Source organism: Epinephelus moara, chromosome 21 (assembly GCF_006386435.1).
Source record: "Epinephelus moara isolate mb chromosome 21, YSFRI_EMoa_1.0, whole genome shotgun sequence".
Classification (NCBI taxonomy): domain Eukaryota; kingdom Metazoa; phylum Chordata; class Actinopteri; order Perciformes; family Serranidae; genus Epinephelus; species Epinephelus moara.
Genome location: NC_065526.1, coordinates 5,850,437 through 5,866,420, shown reverse-complemented (window position 1 = coordinate 5,866,420; position 15,984 = coordinate 5,850,437). Strand labels below are relative to the sequence as shown.

The window sequence follows — 15,984 nt, the reverse complement described above, 5'->3', positions numbered from 1 at the left end:
TAGGCACGTGTGTATGTTCATGAATGCCAATCAATCATAAACTGACAGCACGGTCCTGCTAGTCAGCAATTAGCATACATCTCCACCCATAAATAGCCAGCGACCACCATATATGGAGGTGATAATTACTAGGGATAGGTGCATCCTATAGACTTGCAAACATGAAGCCAACACGCTAAGACTGAAGTTATATAATTTATCATTTGTGGTGTGACAGGAACAGGTAAATCAAAGACTTGGAAGGAGGTAACTCTGTGTCCTCTGTTGTAAGAACCATCCAAGAAGTTAAACAAAAATGGTTTAAAGGGAAATTTCGGTTAATTTCAACCTGTCTCCTATCGTCCTAAATTTGTTTCAAGTGACTAGTGACATAAAAATAATAGTTAGCATGTTAGCCGTTAGCCTAGATACAGCCGGGCGCATAGTAGCGTCAGACCTGTTAAAACGTAAGTGAACGGGCAACCTTTCAAGTGNCTCTCTCCTCCTCCTCCGTTCTTCAATTTCACGAAGCTCTTCGTCAGTGTATTCTGGCTAACATGCTAACTATTATTTTTATGTCACTAGTCACTTGAAACAAATTTAGGACGATAGGAGACATGTTGAAATAAACCGAAATGTCCCTTTAATGTGAAACTTTATGCAACAAAACTGCATAAGTACACACAAAAAACCCCACAACAGCTACAGTAAGCTCTTCCCAGTCAAAGCTGCAGATGAACGCATTGCTTGCATCATCAGAGAGACCTCTCTGTCAGGGGAGACCGCGACATGCCTCAAATGGATCAGTCATCAGCAAACTCAGAAGATAGGGTGATGGGTCTCACAGTCTCGCCACTCAAACAGAAGATACATTTGTGGAGTTCTCTCTCCTGATTGACTCAAGTGGGAACAAGATGCCAGAAATGTAGAAAACACGTCCTGAGTCAATTTAAATAACTCATTCACATTTTTAAGAAACCTAATCTGAAGCTTAAATCTGCTCACTGCCAACGCATTTAGCTAAATGTGTTGTATTTCTAATCTTTTGTCATGTGTAACTTATGCGTTTCAAAGGCATCTGCGTAACATAACAGAGCACGATACGAATTAAATTGATAATTTCTAATAATGACAAACAATATGTATGTGCATTCCTTATTTACACAAGCTCTACAAGCAGTCAGAAGCAGGTGTAGATTCTGTTAGTACCTACTAAGAGATCAGAGCTACTAACACATTGATGAATGCCGAAAAACATGTAAATTTCCTTCTGTGAACAGTTTACACACAAATTCATTCTGCTCACGTTTCATGAATGAGACCCAGTAACTTGTCATTGTATGCAGGTGATTTTCATATCATTTCATCATCATCACATTTTTTGTGTCCGTGACATAGTTTGTAACTTCAATAAGAAACTTGCCACACAAAATAAAAGTTTATGATTAACATTATTAAATGATTTTTTTTTGGTAGTTTGAAGACGCCATAATTTCACCAGGGATTTTGCATGTTTTGGCTTATTAACTACTAATCATGTCAACACTCATTTTACTGCCTGCAGTGATATCAGTGTTTGTTTTCCTGCCTTCAAGTAGGTGCCTACGCATTTAGATATGGTATAAAGGTCTACTCTCAGAGACTTAAAACACTGAAATAAGTCATTCTTCACAGAAGCTGCATAAAGATCTGATGCAAAAACACAAAACCTCTTTAAATCAAGGACCAAGAAGCTACAGCTACGATTTTATTTACAATTCATGCTAAAAACACACTGAGTAGCAGCCAACTGATGCAGCAAATTGCGGCCAAAGAATACCTGCAGCCAATCAGTAAACGGAGTCCTGTGACTCCTGTGACATGTTGACATATGTCACAAAGAATTTCTTCCCACCCGAGACACATGAACACGCCTCTTGGCTGCAGAGAAATTTAATAATTGTGAAGAGCTGCAATTCGCCGCTGCTTGGTGTGTTTTTGGCATTAACCTGAATTTAGCTTGTTTTTACTGTTTTAGCTTGTTTTTATTTTCTATTCTCATGGCTGTTTCAATGGTATTTAAATGTCCTTTTGTAATCTTTGTTTTTTGTTTATTCAAGCTGATTTCTTGATTTAAGTTGAGTTTTTGTACTGGCGTGAACTAAAAAAAAAGGATCCACCTAAGCAAGAAAAACACATTCATCAATCTATAATCATATAATATGGTTTGGAAAATGTAGCTAGTAATAGAAATGCCGAGGGTTTGTAATAGTGGTTGAAAATATACAAAAATGGGAGCAACAGTTTTTGAAATTGGTCCAGTATTGGGCGAGACCGCTGTAGCCAGCAGAAGCAATACAGGCTGCAATATAACCACTCGGAGCATTTGTGCACGTCCAATTCTGTCCACTTAAAGTTCTTGTTTTTGCCACTGACAGGCTCAAGTTATTATCAAAAGTGTCTGACAGCATTATGGAAAAGAATCCCTAAACAGTCAGATCTTTTTTGTTTAATCAGAAACAGCCCCAGAAGTGGCATCACCAAACACACCAGACTCCATTTAAATAAACATCAATTTTAGCCTGCATATTTTCACATCTAAGTGAGTAATATCAGGATTTATTTCAGCCAAATCAGAGTTGGTGTTTGTTGAACGGTGGAAAGATGAACAAAGACAGTTTTTGTGACTTTTATTTTGTTTCTGCTGGATTTAAATGAAGTGTGTTTGATGACGATAAAATTAGTCTGGTGGGTTTGGCGATAGAGATTTCAGGGTTGTTTCTGATTAAACAAAAAGGATCTTACTCTTTCAGAAGAAGGTCTATCTCTGAAAGGATCCTTTCAATAAGCTGTCAGACACATAAAATAATAATGTGAACATGTCAGTGGTAAAAAATAAAAAGCACAGGCCTCTTGCTCAACACTGGGCCAGTTTCCAAAGCTGTAGTTCCCATTAGTCACTAAGACACAAATACATAAGACACTATGGTCCAGATTAGAAAAAATAACAAAGTTTCCCTTTAATGTGTCCTTGCAGTACACTCAAGTTGTCTTATGTAATTACTGTTTTGGTAATCTGTCACTTCAGGTCAGTAACGCCCCTGATGTGACATGTGCTGTCATAGTTTTTCCTCCCTACAGCTTCTCCATTATCACAGTGGTGGCGCTGATCAGACGGAGTCATGCTAAGTAGGGAAAATCTGACACAGTCCAAAGTGTGCCTCCTCCCTGTAGAGTGACACACTGAGACTTCCCGCTGTTTCCAAAAATCTTTGAAAACTACCTCCTGCCCTCTTCCTGACTTACTGGATCATTAGACCTGTGGGAACGCCACCAGGTCATCGGAAGGAGCAGGAGGTCAGTGAAGAATCTCATTACCAAAAGAGGCTGCCCATTACCACTCACAGGCCAAGACAGTTATAGACAAGCTTGTGTCTCTGCAGATCGGAGACTCTGAGAGGGCAGGGTGACTACTTTGAATAGGAAGGGTTACTGTCAATCATATTTTAATTTGGCCAATCGGAGGCTTACAATCCTCTGCCAATTAAAAATGAATTTCACCAAAACGCTGCCTGAACCAGTTGTCAATTAGTTTGTAATTTGGCTCATCATCTCTCTCTACCGGGCCCCGGATGAGCCAGGAATAGTAGTATTCAGCACAACGTGGTAATAATTGCATTAGTATATGATTTATAGTATAAATTCATGATATTTAAAGTCACATGTCACGTTAGCTGTTACGACAAAAAACTGTTCAAGCTCTAGTCAAAGGGTCAAAGCATCAACAGACAGCAACACCAGCCCAGTCGCCAGCAGAAAATGTTGGCACTGTTCATTTCTGCAAGCCACATATTCGTTACATTTGCACGTTTCATACCTATTATATCAACATTAAAGTGACGTAGTCTGTCACTGGGAGATGGAGGGGATGGTGGATGGCGTGTCACCTAGGCAAGACGCCTGCCAAGCTGCAGACCACTGTTCAAAATCAACAAACAACAAAGCCGCTTGTCTTTTGGCACTCCTGAGTTTCTACCAGTGTGGCGGTGTTTGTGGCACCAAACCTCAGTGATTTTTAACAAACATGGGTGTTTTTAGCGACACATTGTGGCATATCTCCGCTGCGATGGAGCCACGGAACCTGGGTGTTTTTAAAGGCACACTGTGGTGTTTTCTCAGGAGTGTTTGTGCCACAGAAACTGGGTGTTTTTCACTGTCACATTGCAGCATTTCCCAGTGGCGTGTCCACCTGTGTTTGTGCCACGGAACCTGGGTGTTTTTAGTAGGAACTGCCCATTGGTTCGACATCCCATTGTCCCGACCATATTAAACTCATTGTTCCGAAGTCCGTTCCGAAATCATCATGACGCCCTGTGGTTAAGGTCTGGTTAGGTTTAGGCACAAAAACCACTTGGTTAGGGTCAGGAAAAGATCATGGTGTGGGTTAAAATGAAAAAGAAAGTGACAAACACATAAGCCGTGAGCCTGCTCCGCCTCAAGCTGGTCGCGGCGCACCATACGCCCGCCGCGAGCCGTTCAGCACCGCGGACAGTCGGACTAATGGGATGTCGAACCAATGGGCTGTCGAACCAATGACATGGACCCGTTTTTAGCGGCATGTTGTGACTCTTCCCAGCGGAGTTTGTGGCACCAAACCTGGGTATTTTTTTCACCAAATCTGGGTGTTTTCAGTGACACATTGTGGGATTTCTCAGCTGTGTGTTGAGCCAAGGAACCTCTGTATTTTTTAAAGACACAATGCAGCGTTTGAGCTGCCAAACCTGGGTGTATATCACCGACCCATCCCTGCTTCTCTGGTGGCTTTTGTGCCACCAAATGTGAGTGTTTCAAGCCATAGCATGGTCTTTTCCTAACCAAGTGGTACTTGTGCCTAAACCTAATCCCACCTTGACCACAGCGTTGTTATGACACGAAACGTTTCAACAAATGTAACACATACATGTTTAGCAGAAATGCTTGACAATCTTTTTTCCTTTAGCAACACACAACTGAAATCCCTGCAGTATCGGCCTTAAATGTATAAAACAAATGGATAGTGTGAGTTTGAGTTTCTTGTGTACCTCCCCCCGTATAATACTGTGAAGTGATTCACTGAATAAAAAAACTGATTGACAACTGGTTCAGATGGTGCATTCGTGAAATTATAAGCCTCTGACTGGCCAAATTAAAAAATAATTGACAATTACCATGCCCATTCAAAGTCTCTGACCTGCAGAGACACCCTGCTCGTCATAGGGGAAGATTCAGCAATGCTGCAAAATCCGTCTGTAAGAGGTCATGCTTTTAAATCAGGCACATTCAGGTAACATCCAGAGTTATGTCATAGACATGCCTTTCTAACTTTGCATTCACCATGCAGCTGGAGGCACTGAGGAGCAGATTGAGCATTCACTACATACACCTTCAACTGGTTCTCAGAGAGTCCACAATCAATAACACTGTGGACATCTTACTGGTTAAATCTAATTGATTTTTTACACATCTTCTCTCCAATAACAGAAGTAACATGATGATCAAACTCAGGATCACCACCAGTTCTCCCACAAGCATCCATACTGTATCTTATGTAAGCCCGAGCTTGATTCAACTGATTGCATCTGCTGCAAAATTACAAAACAATCTTAAGAATCGTGACAAATTTTCAGCCCAATTTAAATTTTCCATTTGCTCAAGAGGAGCGCTGATCTGAGAAACAGTCACACACTCACGACTAAGAACTACTTGAGAGTATCTCATCCTAGAACGCTCATTTTGTTAGCTGTTGAAACAGTAACTTACTCAGATATCAGGCCATCTCTGCCTCTGGCATATCTCTGGTTGAAGAATTCTTCCTCCTCCTCTTCATCCTGATAAAGACAAAAATAATATGCACATAAATATTACACTTGCGTCATTGAAGGTGGATAAATACATACATTTTATTCATTAGGTAAAATCAGTTCAAACCTTTGTCAGTTCCTGTGCGTTGGCCAGATTGTCCACGGCGATGGCCAAGAAGACGTTCAGCAGTGTGTCTGTCATGGAGGCAGTTAAGAACAAACACGCCAAACTGTGGGAACCTGTTTGTCCTTCCCTCTCCCTTTCATAAATGTAATATGGTAAGACTGAAACAGTCTTTGAGTTTGTATGACAAAAGAATCTGAAGTTCTGGTATTTATGCTAAGCTAAGCTAAGCTAACCGGCAGCTCGTTACCTTACAAACATGAGTTTGGTATCGGTCTTTTCATCCAACTCTCAGCAAGACACCAAATACACATTCATTCATTCATTCATTCAATTTCTATAACCACTTATCCTGTTGGGGGTTGCAGGGGTGCTGGAGCCTATCCCAGCTGACACTGGGTAGGAGACGGGGTACTCCCTGGACAGGTCACCAGACTATCGCAGGGCTCACACATAGAGACAGACAACCATTCACACTCACATTCACACCTACGGGCAATTAAGAGTCACCAATTAACCTAAATGGTATGGTGGTGCAGTGGTTAGCACTGTCGCCTCATAGCAAGAGGGTTCCTGATTTGAACCCAGTGTGGGGGAGTCCTTCTGTGCGGAGTTTGCATGTTCTCCTCATGTCAGCGTGGGTTTTCTCCGGATACTCCGGCTTCCTCCCACAGTCCAAAGACCAAATACGCAGAGTTCCTAAAATGGGTTATCCAAGTGGACCCAAGACACGATGCCCATTTTGGACGAGTACCGCCTTGATTCCTGGGTAGCACTAGCATAAACTATGTGGGGTTATGTGTAACCCAGTATTTCTCTGTCCAGTCCTTTCGTCTTATCGCATTTAACCATAGCTGTCTTCAATTTCGTTGACGGGCAGTGGCGGCTGGTATGTGATAAAATATAAGTTTTGAGCCATGACTCCTTCTATTCTGGCTCCCAATAACACAACAAGATGACATTTAAAGACTCCTAGGTAGCCTACAGCCCTGTGGGGGCGAGTCGTGTTTTGCCTACAGCTAATAAAATGACATCATCATGATGTCAGCCCTAAAAGGGTCTATTGCTACTTTTACTTCAGTAAAGGATCTGAGTCCGTTTTCCTCCACTGTACAGACTCAGATGCTACGTCAGAGCTTTTGAAGAGTCAATAAGGATACAGTTTCCAAACAGGGTGAGCACTATGAAGTAGATCGATGACCACATGCCGTACTGCACTCCACCCTGCGAGCGTATCCCATTATACATCACCTCGTTCCAGTCCTCACCCGTCAGAATCTGTAGATAAATGCACAGAATGTTTAGCATAAGTAATCACATTGCTCACATCTGATTGTCTTATAAATACATGAAACAGGAGACATATTCTCTGTCTGCAAAACACTTCACGATGTGGTATTTAAAATGGCAGCGAGATAAGTAATTACTATGTGTGCTGATCAAAACACTCTTTCACAGTGTGGTTGGTTTTGTAGCAGATCTGATGTGGGCTCGTTCACGTTTCACTTGTCTGATATTCATGTGCGCATATGTGTGCATGGATGTGTGGGATGATAGCGGAGGCAGGGGGTGGAGAGCGAGCGAGCAGAGTTGTTTAATCTGCGCCTGGGGTGAGAAATATCCCAGGGTGCAATGTGTCATGGAGAGCAGGCAGAATGAGGGGATCTGTGGGAGCCAAACCTGAAACACTGTCATGATGGCAGCTGGAAACGTGTCAAAGTTGGTGGGAGTGTAATCTTCAAAGATGAACCTAGAGGGAAGGCAGATAGAAAGCAGGGTCAGATATGACCAAGGAAGAATAGGAGGAGGAAGATGAGGAGGAGGAGGATGCGGAGCTATTTTCATCCGGACATGTCATTTCCTCTCATCTTCATCATTGAAGAAACTGCTGTTCAGCTTGCAGGGTGTGTAGCTACCTTTTTAAGACTGCGGTGTGATCAGATATAAGGCTTGAAATATTTTACGAACATCAGCACCACAAATCAGGAACAGAAAAGAAAAGCAGGCCTCGACAACTGAAGAAAGTCTGGATCTTAGTTTTGAATCTTGGAGGCTTTACTCACCTTCCTCCAAAAAGCTGCATCCCCAGCAGAGCGAACACCACAATGAAGAGAAAGAGAAGAAAAAGCAGGCTGATAATGGACTTCATGGAGCTCATGAGGGACACAACCAGGTTCCTGAGAGAGGCCCAGTATCTGACAGAGAGAAATCACAGACTTCTTGAACAGAGCTCTGTGGAAATATATACACAAATATACTACAATCACGGGATGGGACAATATACGATTCTATTGTGAAAAACGTTCACAATCAGTTGTCGTGATGAATTTCCATGAGTAGGATAATCATTGTGTTCAGCAGCAACCAAACAGACTGCTGGGCAAGCAACAATAAAAGAGACTCTGCATTCGCACCAACCTCAAAAAATGCAACCTTAATCAAGTATTGGCATATTTTATATTGAAAGATATGATGCCATTGAAAAGATGTGTGTCCTATCTGTGATGCAATATGTTTCTTAAAGGTCTAGTGTGTAGAATTTAGTGGCATCTAGCTATGAGGTTGCAGGTTGCTATCAACGAGAAATTCTCCTGTGTGCGTGTGTGTGTGTAGGAGAACTATGGTGGCCGACACACAAAACGTGAAAACAAAAGTGTCTCTGTCTAGAGCCAGAGTTTGGTTTGTCTGTTCTGGGCTACTGTAGAAACAACATGACGAACTTCGTGGAAGAGGACCTGCTCTGTATGTAGATATAAACAGCTCATTCTAAAGCCCAGGTCAGACCAAAGATTTGTGACGAGTTGAAATATGCAGCTACTTGCAATGTGTCGTTGCAACGTTCTATAAACCTGCTGATTCACCTCAATGTAACTAGATGAGACGGTGTATCATCTCTATGCAACAACTCTCTGTACTTCTGTTCTGATACCAGCTCCTCAGGCTTATTTTGTGGCAGAATATAATTTGTAGCTTGTTAAAATATGAATGGGGATAGTGATAGTGAGATATATATACACATGAGTTGCAGGTGACACCATCAGCCAGCTTGAGTTGAGCTCAGACCGGCCAGTTCACACCACTGCAACTTTTCTCTTCAACGGTTTTTGTTTCTCCCGAATCTTTGGTCTGAGCTGGGCTTAAGCTATAAAAAACACAATTCTTAGTTTCAGATGATTTTGCAGTAATGATAATATCATTATGTGTAATATTATATCAAATTTCTGACAATATATCCCCCCAAGTCCAACATACTGGGCCATTTCAATAAAATGTAAGGTTATGTGATTCCAGAATGTGTTGAACCATTTAGGCATATTTGATAACCGATAATATCTGCAATCGCAGTTATTAAATTTTCATATCTGCAATGCCAGCTACAACCCAGGCTAAATTTAGCTGAAATGCTGTGCTTTTCGATGTCCTACTTACTTGGTGATCTTGAAAATTCTCAGAAGTCTCAGCGCCCTCAGTACACTGATCCCAAATGACATGCCAGGCCTGAAGAAGCCCCAAACCACCTCAAAGATGCTGCCGACAATGACCTGCAAAACATGTCAGCAATTAAAACAATAATGTTCTCATTATGGGCTCCATCTGACCAGCAGCATGTCTGCAAAACTTTTTTTTTTTTTTTTTTTTTTAATCTGGAGTAAATGAGAGTAAATGGACAGGTTTTTTTTTTAAATCCCCTTCAAAACAAAGTGGTGCAGTTATTGATCCAAACCCCTTGTTGACCATATTCGGGGTCCTAGAGGACTGCGATCACAGCTGGCCAAAAAGCTTCCCCTCCTTTTTTAATCTTTAATTTTCCCTAAATATTACAGGGTACTCATGTATCATTGTATGTGTCTTTAATGTTTGTGTGTTTATTATCTATACTCTGAAATTGAATAAACAGATTTGAATAATAAAAAGCACGTCTCACATAAAATCACTGCTTCATTAGTTAATTAGGATAACAAAAAAAATCTGATTTCTTCACCAGAAATTAAACATTTTCCATAATAATATAAAACATAATTGCTTTTAGTCACTTTTTTTTCTTCTGTCGTGTAATGTGGAGTCAGAATAAGAGATGATGAAAGACCTCACCCCACAGTCGAAGCAGTTGAAAGATGAATGAAAGTAGAGCCGGAAACCCAGGCCATACATTTTCAAAAACATCTCCGCCAAAAACAGCCCCAGGAAAACAAACTCTGCATAGTCTAGAGAAGAGGAAAAAAATGCAATTAAGTCAGTGGGGAGGGAGGTGACTGTCTGCCAAAAACATTCATCAGGCACAACCTGAATTATTTCTTAAGTAGTAAATCACAGAATAATGTAAAAAACAGAAACAGCACAACCACTGAAAACTGAAACCCACAGAGGAAGATGGTTAGCCAGTCGGGCTGGTTGTGGTGCACGATGGCCACACAGATGGTGTTGAGAGCCACCAGACTGAGCACCATCAGGTAGAAAGTGTCTGTCTTCACCATGCGGCGGATGGAGATGCGTAACATGCGCTCTTTACGCCGCAGGTAGGCAGCGGGGCCTCGCCGGCCGCTGCGGAAGTTCATCCTGGATCGCGACATGCCTGAGCGAGACAGAGGGAGAAGCACAGGAGGAAGACAGAGAAGTGCAGGAGAATGAGGAAGGGGTCATATGTAGGTGAAATATCACTAAAGAGAATTAGCGTGCTCTAAAGGCAGACTGAAATGATAACCTTATCACTCACTTGCAGTGGACATGTCTGTGTACTTCTCGTCCCCTGGTGCTCCTCTCCGTGCACCAGTCTTCTTACTCGCCCTCTTCAGCACTGAAAACAACAATAAAGCAAATTGTTTCTGTGGATAGAACAGTGTACACATACAACACCATGGACGCTTATTAAAGAAGCAAAGAGAGGCTGCCCTTGTGATATGTTCATGGTTCATATGTTATGCACGAGAGGGAGTGGTCGCACTTCTGAAAAGTTTAATGATATGAAGGCGGAATAGTGTTCTCAGGTCATTTTAAAAGCGTATTTTGCTGCTGATGCCTAAATTTAGGAATAATCAGTTTACAAAGAGAGCTCGAGGGATGCTCGCCCCCACTGCTCACCGCTAACTCATCAATTTCATCATTTATTAGTTCAGTTTCTAACTTTAATTTTATTCTACCACCTATTTCATAATGTCCATTGGGACCCTTTGTTGGAATTACACTTTATTCACATGCTATGAGGCAACCGATTAGGGTGTTATCGTCTCGTCTCTGTACTTGTTTTATTAGATCTTAGTCTATCATTATATCAGTCTTATCATTTAATTGGCCTAAAAGGTTCTGCACTAAGCTGGTTTAAATCTTATTTATCTGATCGTTTTCAGTTTGTTCACGTTCATGATTAATCATCCTTACGTACTAAAGTTTGTTTTGGAGTTCCGCAAGGTTCTGTGCTCGGACCAATCCTATTTACTCTATATATGCTTCCTTTAGGTAACATCATTAGAAATCACTCTGTAAATTTCCATTGTTATGCGGATGATACACAACTGTATTTATTGATGTCCTGGAATAGGGATCCCTCCTCAGTTGCTCTTCCTGCGGTTTCTACAATTTTTTTTTAACCCGTTAAAGGTTAATGGCTGTTATCAGTGGTTTTTGGCCTCAGGTTTGGGTTAAAAGGGGCCTAAGTGGTTAGACTTGGGAAGTTGACACTGAGTTTTGGTTTCACACCAGGCATGACCCATCTATTACTCCTCCCTACTGCCTGATATGGGCTTTCTTTCTCTTCATCCTATGTCACCTGACTTCTTCCTTTCCTCCCGTCATAATTATTGCAGCCACTATGTTGCTGCCTCACAAGAATCATAAACAGCCATATCACAGCCTGATAATGGCCTTCTGAACTGAACAGTAGGCGTAAGACAGCCCTCTAACGCATATCTATGACGCTTGTAACCAGTGATAACAGCCATTTAATGTCCTGATAACAAGGTAAGGAACTGCTGGTAAGGAAAGCGAGCTGCAGGAATTTCTCCATGCAGCTGGCAGGAATAAAAGTTAAATATGTAACATTCAAATGTGTTTTGTGTTTGTTGAACTCATTTGTTCAACTGATTTTATTTTCTTTGTGCATAAGAGCTGATAATTAAGTGATAAACATGTTGCAGTGTTTTTAATAAAGGCAAACACAGTGTGTCACTGTTGTGGTTTTTACATAAAACTGAGTCGTGAGATCGACATGATAAATCACTTACATACAACGAGCTGCATGTCTGTAAGGGGCTTTAGCGTCACCACTGAGACATAATGTTAAATCAAGCATCAGCATTGTTGCTATGGTTACCTGCAGCTCGCACAATGCCTTACAGTACAGAGGTGGGTAAACTGTTGACCGGAACTACGTCTGGCATGTTTCAATACACAGTTAAAGCAGACACCAGTGAATCTAGTCAGACAGAGTGTATTTTGTGGCCGTCGTTTATTAAATAATAATCACAGATCCATGTGTAATGAGGCGTGATTAGCCTTAAGTGTGTCAACTCACCATCTAACGGCGATCTCCCTGAATTTTTATTCTCCTCTGCCAGCATTACCTCCTCTGTAATACAATAAAACTGGAGGTTAAACACAGACGTATTTGTTTTCACTGAGGCACAATCTAAATCATCAGACGTGGAAACATACATCGCAGGGTTGTATTCTTCAGGACAAACATTTACAGGAACTGAGGCCAAACTGATGTAAACGCTGCATTGAGAGGCCAGTATGACCTTCTTTAGAGAAAGAGCTCTTATTCTCTCTTACATTCCCGCAATATCTCTCTCTCCCGTTTCTCTCTCTCTTCCCACACTCACCCACATCCATGCACACATAAATATGCACTCTCACACACACACACACACACACGCATGTAAACTCACACTAATGCGCGTGCACACAAATTTAAGTCAGTGAGTCAGTATCACCTTTTTCTCACCCTCTATGTGCGTGGGAGGCCGGCAATGTAGATTGCCATTACACCACTGCGTGTGTGTGTGTGTGTGTGTGTGTGTGTGTGTGTGTGCAACTCAACAAAGCTACTCTACTGTAGATCCAATCTGTGTGTGTGTAGCAGAGAAATCGCTTTATAAAATCAGCTGTAAAAATGATCGCTTAGCTCTTAAATCACTGTGATCATAACGTATCTACACATCTTAAATCCTTCTAATTCATCGTTTGAAGTCGTTTTTGGCAGCAAGTTTCACTAACAGAATAAAAGAATGATGTTTGTGCTCAAACTAAAAGAGTAGTCCTAAATTTTTTATTTGATTTATCGCCAAGATTTCAATGAGAGGTTCAATATCATTCTCATACATGCCTGGTAAATACAGCCAACCCTGGGTACAGATAGGTGGGTGACAAGGGGTGGAGCAATGCAGTATGTAAATAGCCGGCTATTTTACCGTAACTAATGGGCTATCTGAACATTTGTTTTAAAATTTTGAACAGTATAATAAGGTGCCTGCCATAAAATGTATGAAAAAATATATTTAAAAGGTACAAACTTAATTAATTCCTCCAATCTGATGTGACAACATCATCACTCGTGTCAAAGTGCGAGGGCTGGGGTCAGCCTATGGGTCAGCTAGACTTTTGGGGGAGTGTTGGCTTTTTTCAGGGAAGACATTTTGACATGTCACAGTCAGCACAGGTGTAAATCATGAAATGAATGATGGCTGAATTCCAATTAGCTGCTTGGATTTCAAGATCCTTGTATCCCGCATGCTCGCTCACTGTCACTGTCACTGGAGCACATGAATGAACAAAAACCATCATTAGCATTATTAGTGACACTTGTGCTTTTCCTACTATGACAAGCCAAAATATCTGCTATGAGAGAGGCCTATTTGCAGCAGCGGGAGCTTATTGACAGGCTGAACCAAACAGTAGGAGAAAGACCAGAAAATTACTAAGACAGTTTTTTTGGAGCTGCTTTTTAGATCCGTAAAATTATATCTTGGACAGGAGGGACTTCCATTGCGGGGGCACAGCCATCAGGATGGAATTTTATGGCGGTGAGTGGACGTATTTTTAATTTACCCAGGGAACGTGACTACCTTCAGTGAGGAGACAGCTGGATGTCCGACACCATTCAAAATGAAACACTGGAAATTTTGGCACACATTGTCCAGAGAGAAATTAGGTCTGAGGCGAGGGAGCGCACATTATTTGGACTAACGTCTGATGGAACCAGTGATGGAAGTACGTCTGAGCAGTTCTGTTTCAAACCTCGCTCGGCATCTCACTATGGGAAGTGAATTCAGGCGTGACCGATCATGAAAGCTTCTATCGGAGATGGACCAATCATCTTGAGTTGCACGGGCCAGCCCTCTTTATAAATACCTGTAGCATCCCACCTTTCATTCTCGCTTTCTTCCCCGTGAAGATCATTAGCGCTCCTCACGTCCAGAATTTCATTTAACTGTTCTCTGACGCAGCCATCAAGGTCGTCACCAAACGTGGAGATCTGGTGTCAGGATTTTTTGATTGCGTTTTTCGTTATGAATCTTACAATTGTTCAGGTGGGTGTTTTCATGTTGTGGCGGACATTTACCTGTTTGTACCATACCGAACAAGCTAACACGTCGAGGTGAGCTGAGATACCTCACCTGGTTATCAGAGAGGTGGGGTTACCCTGGTACACTAAGGTTTTCCTGTAGTAGCTCCTGTAAGCGCGTGCACATAAAAAGTCATGCATGCACATTTATACTGTGCAGCACCCCGCAGTGGAAATATGTTGGGCGCATGCAGCCAGCAGCCACTTAGCTTAGCTTAGCATAAAGCCTGGAAACAGGGGGAAACAGCTAGCTTGGCTCTGTCAAAAGATAACCAGCCAACACATCTAAAGCTGGGCCAGCTTCATATTTAAAGATATACTACGCAGGATGATGTATAGTCTCATACAGAAGTGATCCCTCTCATTCATCCCTTGTAACCCACTAGAAAAATGTGGTGGTGTATTTTTCTGCTTCGATTTCCTTATTTTCTTCTTGTTTTTGTGTGTTCAAGATGTTTATGGGTGCGCACCCCCACTGTGTTCAGGTTAGGCCGCGGCTTTATAAAAAGGTAGCGACCAGAAGCCAGAGTGTAAACAGTAGGCATCCGAAGGAAACAGTGCCAAAAAAACCCCACTGGAAATATAACAAGGCGTAAAGCCAAGCAAGAGTGAATATGAGGTTGGCTTTTATTTTAGGTGGTGAAGTGAAAGTACTGACAAACCGTAACCAACAATCCTTGTATGCCTTTAACTGAATGTTATGAGAGTGGTATCGATCTTCTCATCTAGCTCTCAGCGTAAAGCAAGTAAATGTACAACTAAAGATGTCATTTCAATACATCCCTCCACAAGTCACTGAAGCCTGCCTTGCCGTATGCCTCCACATGACTTGAACAAGTGTGTGTCTGCAGATGTGAAGTCGTTCGTGCTGCCCAGTACCTGCCCTGTCTATCCAGGCTCGGTAGCCGTTAAGTTCTCTCTCCACCTGCTGCTGGCGGCGTAGCTTCATGAAGGCCCGCCTGTTCTCCACCCTCTCTCTCTCTTTGGCAAATTCTCTGAGGAGGGAAGCATTAAAAACACAATGCATAACACAGACAGAGACGCCAGTGTTTGACACAAAGGAGGTGTCAAACTCACCCAGACAAGACTCCCAACACTAGATTCAGCACAAAGAACGAGCCAATGATGATGAGAGGAATGAAATACATCCAGTTCCATGTGGTGCCCAAGGCATCGTTGGTCTGAAACCAATAACATTTATGTTATTAAACAACAACAACTGCGGTTCATTTTGTCCCAGCAGAACTGAAGCTCACATTATAGAGAACGGCCGTCCAGCCCTCCATGGTGATACACTGGAAGACGGTGAGTACAGCGAACAGGATGTTGTCAAACTGCGTGATGCCATCGTTGGGTCCGATCCAGGTGTCGTTGCAGTCGTACTTCTCCGGACACTTCCTCACTCCGCAGGCGAACGCCAGCTCAGACGAGTCAACAGTCTCATTTTCTACAGAAACAAAACATATAGTAATGGTGATGGTCTTTTGTTGATACCAAAAGCT

At 42.0% G+C, this 15,984-nt stretch overlaps 1 protein-coding gene across 1 annotated transcript in view; it reads right to left on the bottom strand.

The window, feature by feature from the left end:
* cacna1eb (calcium channel, voltage-dependent, R type, alpha 1E subunit b) overlaps positions 1-15,984 on the bottom strand; it is an 89,380-nt gene that overhangs the window by 29,300 nt on the left and 44,096 nt on the right. Inside the window, exons 7-19 of the mRNA XM_050074936.1 lie at positions 15,739-15,929; positions 15,560-15,663; positions 15,362-15,477; positions 12,431-12,484; positions 10,637-10,717; positions 10,286-10,495; positions 10,015-10,127; positions 9,352-9,464; positions 7,986-8,117; positions 7,603-7,672; positions 7,083-7,200; positions 5,926-5,993; positions 5,758-5,825 (exon numbers count right to left, since the gene is read on the bottom strand). Coding sequence (XP_049930893.1) covers positions 5,758-5,825; positions 5,926-5,993; positions 7,083-7,200; positions 7,603-7,672; positions 7,986-8,117; positions 9,352-9,464; positions 10,015-10,127; positions 10,286-10,495; positions 10,637-10,717; positions 12,431-12,484; positions 15,362-15,477; positions 15,560-15,663; positions 15,739-15,929 — 1,438 coding nt within the window. The remainder of the gene's footprint in view (positions 1-5,757; positions 5,826-5,925; positions 5,994-7,082; positions 7,201-7,602; positions 7,673-7,985; positions 8,118-9,351; positions 9,465-10,014; positions 10,128-10,285; positions 10,496-10,636; positions 10,718-12,430; positions 12,485-15,361; positions 15,478-15,559; positions 15,664-15,738; positions 15,930-15,984) is intronic.